Consider the following 9899-nt stretch of genomic DNA (forward strand, 5'->3'; position numbering starts at 1 on the left):
TTTGAGTCTTCTCGACAGGAAAAGAAGGCCACAGGATAGAAGGCATGAGGGGCCTGGGAGGGGAAAGACCCGGAGGGAGGGAAGGCGAAAGCACAGAAGCTGGCCAGAGATTACAGGACAATACTCTCAAGTAGAATACAGTCCATGGGAATACAGTTTTGTTTAGACTATGCAATATTTCCAATGTTTTTGAGTCCAGCATTTAAAAAGCCTATATTGCATATAATTTCCAGCTCCCTTGACAAATCAGAAGACATGGTGACAGTGGGTGTACGTGGCAATTGGCTGGATCTCCGTAGACACTGGCCTCCTCAGCCAGAGTATCTGACCTCTGTTTTGCTACAGTCGCCACCACTCCCTACTGCCCCTGGAGGATCAATATTATCTGTCTTTTAGCACTGAACTGGCACTGTTTAGAATACTCCCAATCTGTCTCATGGTTTATCTTACCTGCCTGGTTTCCACGGGCGTCTAAATTTTAGCCTCTTAGCTAATCTGAACCTATCATTTAACAGAAGAACCAAGCTCAGAGAGAGGACACGATCTAGTGGTAATCACAAGTAAGTCAGTGGCAGAACCAGGACCGGGGTTCCAGTGCCCCAGTCTGCTGAGGATCTCCTGGGCCCGAGTCTTGAATGAGTGTCTCTGGGCCATGCCTGGAGGGTCTTCTCCTCTGAGGCACTCAGTGGGACACTGCAGGCAGCCTAGGCAACCATCAGAACTCCCTCCCCCTCCCGTGAGTCCAACAAGTAGCCCTGGGACTCCTGACTGAAGAGAAGAGCCTGGCTGCCCGTGTGAGAGGAGGGTGGGGTATGAATGCCCAAGCGGCAGGAAATCAGAGCTAACTTGGGAGACACAGAACATGGGGTGCCTGGAAGGAGGCCAGAGGTAATGTGGGGCTCAGACCAGAAAGGGAACGAAAGTCCTCACAGTAGCCAACCAGACCCTTCCGCCAGAGCTTCCACTTCTGCCTTTGGAAAGTGTTTCACAATGTGTGTGAGGGCAGCCACGCTCGGCTGAGGATGGGTGAGAGGGTGTGGGCTTGCACACTGACATGTACCAGCACCCAGAGAGGGAACACGGACTAAGGAGCTGCCCAGCACTCCGCTCACACGCAGAGAGGGCCTGACCTGTCGTCCTCATGATGGGTGAGTAGCCTCCTCCAGGGATGGGGGCAGGGGAGAGTGTCAGGGGGCATAGGAAGCCCCTGGTCACCTGTGAGAGTTCCAGTCTGGACCGTAATTCTGGACATGAGCCTGGGGTTGAGTTCCCGGCATCCCCCAGGGTGTGATGACCCCTTTGTCTGATCTCTGTGCATTTGGAGACCCTGGAATTTCTTTGGCTGCTGGAGGAGGAGGGGTGAGGCCCAGGGACACACGTGTCGGGGTCAGGTAGCCCTCCTCGGAGCCCAGTGTCCCTCTCTACACCTTCTGAGGCAAGAGGGACCTGGATTTGAGGATCTCTGTCCTTACGCAGAAGGAGATGCATTCTTTTTTTTTTTAAGTGAGCCTCAGCTCACTGAGAAAAGGGGGCTTTGGGGTCAGCTTCAGGGGATTAACCCGGGACAAGCTGCCAGCTGCCCATTGCCTTAGAGGTTAGCAGACACCTGCTTGTGGGGAAAGTAGACGGGAAAGGAAATGGAGAGCAGGAGCTCTGGGTCCTTTGTGTTGAGGCTTTTATGTCTTTCTTGCAGGAGAACCTTAGGGGAGGTCTCTGGGGAAACCTTCAATAGAATAGTCATCATTTTTACAGGTGTGTCCTTCCAGGGTTGTAGTCTTTGTTGATTGGTCAGCACCAGGGCAGGGGTCTTTAGTCATTGCAGTTGGTCCTGGTGGTCACCCACCTGGGTTTGCTGCTTTTCTGGGCCTGGTGCTGAAACACAACTGGAGCCTAGATGTTATACCTCTAGGGATGTGGCCTTCGGCATCTGGCTGTAAATTGCTCAGCTCCTTGCTTCTTTCTTGTCTCAACTCACCATGCCTCATGGGACCCTTTGCAGGTGACAGGGGTCCCCAAAGGCCAAACAGGCACAACTGTGGCTCCATCTCCAGCCCACCCACCACAGGGCCACAGCAAGCACCTCCCCGAGTGACCTACCTGAGCGAGAAGATCCCCATCCCAGACACACAACCGGTAGGGAACTTCTCGGGTCTTTCAGGATTGAAAGGGCCCTGGGGGGACGGGGCTCATGGGCTCGGGGAGGGACATCACCTGAAGACTATGGCAAGTCCCTTCCAACTCTGAGAAGTGATGGACAGTGTAACTACCCCCTTCCTGCTTCTGTCCCCAGCACTTAGCTTATCATTGGTCTAAAAGTGATCAAGTGGCTTTCTGGATGAATCTCAGCTTTCCTAGGAAGGGAAGAGACTTGGGGTGCATTCAGGTTGGAGCCTCAAGGGTTTGTTGTGAAAGGAAAGGACCTGGACAGGGGTACAGGGAGAGCTGAAGGAGGCTGCAGGCTGGCTGCTAGGGGACTGTCACCCTGCATTTCCAGAACCCTCAGCAGATCCCAGGCTGCCAGACCAAGCCTGGAATGGGGAAAGGGGGATCCTTGGCTCAGTGGACACCAGAGAGGAGGGCCTATGGTAGACAAGGGGCTTGGGAGGGAAGAACTGGACCAGGGCGGTTTGACCTCAGGAAAACCCTGAGTCGGGGCTCTGAGGATCTGCAAAGTCAGCGCCTGCAGGACAGAGGCTGGTCAGGTGTGGGCAGGCTGCTGAATGTGCCCGATGCATGAGCCTGTGGGCTGTGACTCAGCAAACCCTGCTGGTTTCTCCCACCCGCTGTGTTCCACTAAGCCCTGTGGGGTGAGGCTCCAGGAATGGGGAATAGAGGGCCAGGGGCCTGGGCTGATAAACCCCTTGGGGTTCAGCTTGGGGTGGGCCAAAGCCAGCTTTGCAGCCCCTACACTCGAGGCCTCGTCTCCCTTCTCCCACCCACAGGGCGCGTTCAGCCTAAGGAAGCTGTGGGCCTTCACGGGGCCCGGTTTTCTCATGAGCATCGCTTTCCTGGACCCTGGAAACATCGAGTCAGACCTGCAAGCTGGCGCTGTGGCTGGATTCAAAGTGACTGAGTTAGGGGCACTGTATGGAGGGGGGTGCCCAGGTTGAGTAGGTGGCGACCCCAGCTTGCCACATGTTCCCAGAGTGGCCTGGCACGGCTGCCGGGCTCAGGAGAAGCTGTTAAGTTCAGATGGTCTAGAAAAGGCCCCAGGGCATCCTTGCTAGAGTGTGGGTGCGTGGGTTTGGGGGAGGAGGTTGGTCTTCTTGCTCCATCACCCCCAGTCTCTCCCCAAGGAGTGGGCTTGGCCAGAGGGTGCCACCAGTTCTGGGGTTAGCAGACCGGCTGCTCCGGCTGAAAGCCTCTCCCTGCCTTCTCACAGCTGCTCTGGGTGCTGCTATGGGCCACCGTGTTGGGCTTGCTCTGCCAGCGGCTTGCTGCCCGGCTGGGCGTGGTGACAGGCAAGGACTTGGGCGAGGTGTGTCATCTCTACTACCCAAAGGTAAGCTTGGAAGGCTGGGCAGGACTCACCCACAGGGCCCAAACCCAAAATAGCCACATAAAGCTTCCATGATCGAATAGATACCTACCTCAAGCAAGGTGTTAGAAGTCCATTTGACAGATGAGAACACTGAGGCTCGAACTGATAGCACATGGACTCAGAGGGACATTAGCCATGCCCTGTTCATTTTGTAGAAGGGGAAATTGAAACCCAGTGAAGTGACTTGCCTAAGGCAAAGAGCAGGTAGGCATGAGTCTGGGATGGCCATCGGCTGGGCGCTGGGGGCTTAGCTGTTGTCAGTGTCTGGGCAGGAGAACCAAATTAACCGTGAGCTCTTTCAAAGGTGTTCAATGCAGGGACGCAGCCACAGAGGTGCTGGAAGGGCTGGGCGAGCAGGGGAAGGGGGTGTTACCGAGGAGTCAAAAAGCGGCTGGGCGAGAGCCCAGGGGCCCTCATTTGCAGCTGAGCCTTTAGGAGTATGGCCACCTCTGCCGTGGTGGCCACCAGGGCTGCTGGAGCCCAGGTTGCCGGTGTTTTTGCTGGTGCCACTGCCAGAAACACCACCAGAGGCAGAAACACCCTGCCTTTCCATCTCCCATGGGTGCTTCCCGCCAAACCCAATGGGAAGCTGGCTGGCAAGGCCCTCTTGCCAATGTAGTTTGTGGGCTTCCAACCCAGCAGAACAGTGCAGAGCACAGAAAGGTGAGTGTGCAGCTGAGACAAGCACCTGGCCAGCCTGGATGAGGGTTGCCTCCTCCCCTAGGTGCCCCGCACTCTCCTCTGGCTGACCATCGAGCTGGCCATTGTGGGCTCGGACATGCAAGAAGTCATCGGCACAGCAATAGCGTTCAGTCTGCTCTCAGCTGGGAGGTACTGCCCCGGGGGAGGGGGGGGGGTCCCGGCTCCTCAGTCCAGGGCTGGAAACAACTGCTACTTCTTCCCCAAGCCTCGTACTTCCCTGTGTCCTTTCATCTTGCAGTCCCCTCTGACTCAGAGTTGTTGCCCAATTTGCTAAATGGGGGAACAGAGACCCAGAAATGCAGAGATTTGCCTCAAGTCACAGAGATGTCAGTGACCATGCAGACTTCAGGGCTGCAGCCCCGAGCTACCTGCCGTTCTGGTCCCCCACCCATCTTGGTCCTTCTCGAGTTCTGTGCCATTTTCCATCTCCGGCACACTCCTGCTCCCCTCTCCCGTAGCTCTGGGGCCACTTGGGGCCCTGCTCCGAGGAAGTCAGAGTTCATCATCTCCAGCCCTGAGGGTGGGAGTTCTGGAGCCTTGAAACGGGCTGGGCTGATCCAGGCCACTCTGGTTTCAGAATCCCTCTCTGGGGTGGCGTCCTCATCACCATCGTGGACACTTTCTTCTTCCTTTTCCTGGATAACTACGGTAGGTGTGGCCCTCACCTCAGAGGGGATGGTACCACAGGGCAGGCAAATGAATGTAGGAGCCAGCTGGGGCCCTGCTGTCCTGCTGCGGAAGGGCTGAGTCCTCACTCTCTGGCCTTGAGCAAGTCACTCAGACTTCTGTTTCTTCACCCGTAACATGGGGGAAGTAACAACACAGATGTCAGAGGGCTGTGGTGAGGATTCACTGAGGTAATGTATGTCCAGCACATGGCCCAGTGCCTGGACAAAAGTGCTCAAGATTTCACTGTTATTTCGCCATTGCTTATGTTACAGTTTTGTGTGTGTGTGTGTGTGTGTGTGTGTGTGTGTGTGTGTGCTGTCCCTTGCTCTCTCCCTAGGGTTGCGGAAGCTGGAAGCCTTTTTTGGATTACTTATTACCATTATGGCCTTGACCTTCGGCTATGAGGTGGGAAGCCAGAGTGGCAACAGCACCCCTCCCCCCCAAAGCCACCCTCTCTCTGCCTCCTGTGGAGCCTGAGGGGTGTGGGTGGAGAGTGAGAACAGCTCTGCAGGGGTGAAGCCTGGCCTGACCAGGCTCCTCCCGCACAGTATGTGGTGGCACATCCGGCTCAGGGAGCGCTCCTTCGAGGCCTGTTCCTGCCCTTGTGCCCCGGCTGCGGCCAGCCAGAGTTGCTGCAGGCCGTGGGCATCGTTGGCGCCATCATCATGCCCCACAACATCTACCTGCACTCGGCCCTGGTCAAGGTGAGCAGCGGAACAGGGAGGGAGAAATGCCTGGTCCCTCAGCATCACCCTGGCCCCACCCCCAGGCCTGTAGCTCCTCCCCTTTGGCTCTTGCCTGCCAGATTTTAGGTGGGAAGTGAATCATCCTCTAGTCAGTATTTAGTAATAGAGGATCTATTGTGTGCTGGGGTCTGGGAGTCAATGATGAAAAGACAGACGAGCCCTCTGCCTTCCTAGAGGCTGCATTCTAGTGGGGGAGACAGACCATAAGCAGGTAAAAAAAAACAAAAACGGAAAGAATTATGAGTTGTGCAAGGTGCTCTGAAGGAAACAAAACAGAGGAAATGACAGAGAATGACAAGAGAGGGCTACTTTAGAAAAGACCTTTCCAAGGAAGTGACCTTCGAGCATGAAGGATGGGAAGGAAGATCAGGGGGTAGGCAGCGGGTCGGCTGACCAGGGCCTGTCCCCAGACTGCCCTGTAGGGGGCTTCAGAAAGAACTGGGGTTTGGGGGGGACACGGGTAGAGGTGTGAGTGTGCAGGATGTTGGGGTGGCTCTGAGAGACTTTGGCTCTTCCCTCCCCTTTGACCTTGCAGTCTCGAGAGATAGACCGGACCCGAAGGGCTGACATCCGAGAAGCCAACATGTATTTCCTGATTGAGGCTACCATCGCTCTCTCTGTCTCCTTCTTCATCAACCTCTTTGTCGTGGCTGTCTTTGGGCAGGCCTTCTACCAGCAAACCAACCAGGCTGCGGTGAGACACACCACACCTCCCCACGCTGTAGCAATCCTGGGGACCCTAAGCGACACAGCTAAGCCCTTTGAGTCTCTGCCCTACTCTCCAGGCAGTGGTAGGAGAGGAGGTCTGTGACCCAGGCCTCTGGTCAAGACCCCTTCACCACCCTACTGGCTCCCTGCAGGAAGGTTCTTGAGGATCAGAGGCACACAAGGGGCTACAAGGCACAGGCATCCAAGGGAAGCACCTAGAAGGGGCTGTCTTGCTATATGACCTTTCAAGGTTACGCCCTTCTCTGGGTGCCCAGCTGCTCCTTGACATAATGAGAGAGGTCTAAATGGGGACGGCAAACCTTTGTCTTTAAGACCCGGCCAGTCACAGAGCTGTGGGAAGCAGGTGTGGTGTCGGGAAGAGGGGACGGTGGGGCAGCTTGAGTCACTGCCAGCTACTTGTCTCTCTGTAATGCCAGCTCTTATAAACCCAGTAGGCCCCCAGAAACCAGGTTTTCGTGTGAGCTGTAAATTTTAAATGTTGGCAGTAAACTCACATTAAAGATAAAAACAACCTGTTAGCCAAATAAAATATGTCGGCCAGACTCAGCCCTGCCGGCCACCCCTAGTCAAGGCCTGGCGGTCTGATCTTCTGAGACCTGAGTGTGCACTTCACATCTCCTCCCACTGCCCTGGTGCCCGCAGTTCAACATCTGTGCCAACAGTAGCCTCCACGACTATGCCAAGATCTTCCCCATGAACAACCACACAGTGGACGTGGACATTTACCAAGGAGTAAGTGAGCGGCAGAGGTGGGCAACGAAGGACGAGAGTCAGGGGGACTCCTTGCCACACCCACTAAGGGCAAGTCCAGGGAGGAGGGCGGGGCCCGGGATCTGATCACCCCGCCCTCCCTCCAGGGTGTGATCTTGGGCTGCATCTTTGGCCCTGCAGCCCTCTACATCTGGGCTGTGGGTGTCCTGGCTGCTGGGCAGAGCTCCACCATGACTGGCACCTACGCGGGACAATTTGTGATGGAGGTGGGGCCTGGGGCCAGGGGTTGGAGGTCAACTGGCATGCTATCTGGGGTTCAGTCACAAGTTCTGGTGATCCTTAAACAGCCCAGATCCTAAAGCAGCCATTTAAAGCCCCACTTTACAGAAAGGTGAGGGGACTGACCCAAGGCTGCAGATCCAGGAGGAAGAGGAGGCTTTTCCCCAGGACCCTTTAGGCTGCGGCAATCAGCTGTGGGAGGGGCATTCGTCTAATTTCTTGCCAACTAGGGATGGAACAGGCCTATTTAAGAGGCGCCAAAGCACAGGGTTCCCCCATGCAGGGGATGGGCTGAGGGAAGACAGAGGTCTCCCTGGAACTGCCTGTCTTGAACCCAGTCACCAAGGTCCCCGCCCTATACTCCAGGGTTTCCTGAAGCTGCGGTGGTCACGCTTTGCCCGCGTCCTCCTCACTCGCTCCTGCACCATCCTGCCCACGGTGCTCGTGGCCGTCTTCAGGGACCTGAGAGACCTGTCAAGCCTCAATGACTTGCTCAATGTGCTGCAGAGCCTGCTGGTGAGGGCGGTCCCATCCCCCCTGGCCCCTGATCATGGCAATCCCCTGTATTGATCCTACTCTCCTCCCAGGCCCAATCTAAACACAACTTGCCAAAAAGACTCACATAAGCCCACAGCCAGCCCAGAGGTACAAACCGCCATTATCCCCATTTGCATCTTGGAAACCTGATGCACGCAGTTAAGTGATCCCAGCAGGCAGAGCTGGGGTTTAAACTCAGGCAGCCTGGGACCACAGCCCCCAGACACTTTCTCCTGCTCTGGAGCCCCCACAAGCTTGGAAGGCACAGAGGAGAAACTGAGGCTCAGACTGGTTAGGAGACTTGGCGGAGGATGATAGGAGCCCCGGTCCCCCCTCTCCTCACTGTATTTTCTCCCCAGCTTCCCTTTGCTGTGCTGCCCATTCTCACGTTCACCAGCATGCCTGCCCTCATGCAGGAGTTTGCCAGTGGCTGGTGAGTACTCCCCATCCCAGGCACTCAACTTGCGTTCTGGCCTTTGATCCTCACAATCACCTGGAGGTAGGAATTACCATTACTATTCCTATTATCCAGATAAACTCAGAGAGGTTAAGGAACTTGTCCAAGGTCACACACCTAGCAAATGGGGGAGCCAGGGCTGAAATCTGGGGGTGGAGGCTCTTTATAGACCCTGAGCTCTTTTTTTATTAGATTTTATTTATTTATCTTTAGAGGGTAAGGGAAGGAGAGAGGGAGAGAACTCTTGTGCATCCCCTGCTGGGAACTGGCCTGCAACCCAGGCATGTGTCCTGACTAGGAATCAAACCTCAATCCTCTAGTTCACAGGCCCGCACTTAATCCACTGAGGTACACCAGCCAGGGCTAGACCCTGAGCTCTTCACCTTGACCTCAGACTCTCCACTGTGGTGGAGCCGGGAGAGCCCAAGAGGCAGAAGTGGGTGGGGTCTGCTTCAGGCCTCATAGCCCAGGGGAGCTGGCTGGGTTACCTCTCCACTATCCCCACCCCTGCTTCAGGCTGGCTGGGGCACTGGAGGGGAAGAGATGCAGCCAGTCCTGAGTTTCTCTCCTATTCTCCAGGCTAAGCAAGACCATCACTTCTTCAATCATGGCACTGATCTGTGCCATCAACCTCTACTTTGTGGTCAGCTACCTGCCCAGCCTCCCCCACCCTGCCTACTTCAGCCTTGTAGCCCTGCTTGGGGCGGCCTACCTGGGCCTCACCACCTACCTGGTACTGTAGGGTCAGGGGGGTGCCTTGGGGGTGGGGAGGGCAAGGAGAGGAGGCAATAGATGGAGGCAGGGGGTGGGTGGACTGGGGCTCCCCCAGAGGGGCTATTCTCATAGTCACCCCTCCCCCAGGTCTGGACCTGTTCCATTGCCCACGGAGCCACCCTGCTGGCCCACAGCTCCCACCAACACTTCCTGTACGGGCTTCCTGAGGAGGAGAAGAAGAGGGAGCCTTCTGCATGAACTCTCCCCTGTGCCTGGCTGCGGGGTGGAATAAGTGGGGCAGACTGGCCCACTGGACATGGAGGAGCTGTGGAGGGCAGTGATGAGGACAGCAGAGTGAGAGGGAGTTTTGGAGGCAGGCCCACCAGGGTTCCCGTAGGGACCTGCTGTTTCCTGGCTGAGACAGGTTTTTGTCCTCACCTGTAAAATGAGACAATACCAGCCTTGCAATGGACATAAAGCACTGGAACACTGTTCCCAACACTGGGCCTTAAATTTTTTTTCAAAAATATTTATTGAAGCCCTGGCTGGTGTAGCTCAGTGGATTGAGCTCGGGCCTGTGAACCAGAGGATCTTAGTTCGATTCCCAGTCAGGGCACATGCCTGGGTTGCAGGCCAGTTCCCAGCAGGGGACGTAGGAGAGGCAACCATACATTGATATTTCTCTCCCTCTCTCCTTCCTTTCCCCTCTAAAAGATAAATAAATAAAATATTTTTTAAAAAAACAAGGAAAAATATATTTATTGAGCACCTAAAGGAGTGCCGTAACAGATCCAGTTTGCTCTACTGGCAATTA

General features: G+C 55.6%; 1 protein-coding gene across 3 annotated transcripts; it reads left to right on the top strand.

The window, feature by feature from the left end:
- The first annotated feature begins 982 nt into the window (after positions 1-982).
- Positions 983-9586, top strand: SLC11A1 (solute carrier family 11 member 1). Of its 3 annotated transcripts, none has more exons than XM_037029111.1 (15): positions 984-1262; positions 2000-2133; positions 2943-3065; positions 3383-3502; positions 4266-4372; positions 4821-4891; positions 5250-5317; positions 5461-5616; positions 6194-6352; positions 7030-7119; positions 7245-7364; positions 7744-7893; positions 8274-8347; positions 8951-9104; positions 9233-9586. In XM_037029111.1, the coding sequence occupies exons 1-15, from the start codon at positions 1169-1171 to the stop codon at positions 9341-9343; spliced, it is 1731 nt and encodes a 576-aa protein (XP_036885006.1). In that variant the 5' UTR covers positions 984-1168; the 3' UTR covers positions 9344-9586. The 3 variants fall into 3 exon arrangements, with proteins under 3 accessions (XP_036885008.1, XP_036885006.1, XP_036885007.1); XM_037029112.1 differs by having other exon boundaries at positions 984-1148; XM_037029113.1 differs by lacking the exon at positions 8274-8347 and having other exon boundaries at positions 983-1262.
- Positions 9587-9899: the final 313 nt, after the last annotated feature.

This window comes from Sturnira hondurensis, unplaced genomic scaffold, assembly GCF_014824575.4.
Source record: "Sturnira hondurensis isolate 20B ecotype Veracruz unplaced genomic scaffold, ASM1482457v3 Scaffold0020237, whole genome shotgun sequence".
Taxonomy (NCBI): Eukaryota; Metazoa; Chordata; class Mammalia; order Chiroptera; family Phyllostomidae; genus Sturnira; species Sturnira hondurensis.

Coding starts and splice junctions, on each gene's coding strand:
- SLC11A1 (XM_037029111.1), top strand. CDS start 1,169: ATGGGGGCAGGGGAGAGTGTCAGGGGGCATAGGAAGCCCCTGGTCACC. Junction 3,503..4,265: donor GTCATCTCTACTACCCAAAG/GTAAGCTTGGAA, acceptor CTCCTCCCCTAG/GTGCCCCGCACTCTCCTCTG. Junction 5,318..5,460: donor CCTTGACCTTCGGCTATGAG/GTGGGAAGCCAG, acceptor CCTCCCGCACAG/TATGTGGTGGCACATCCGGC.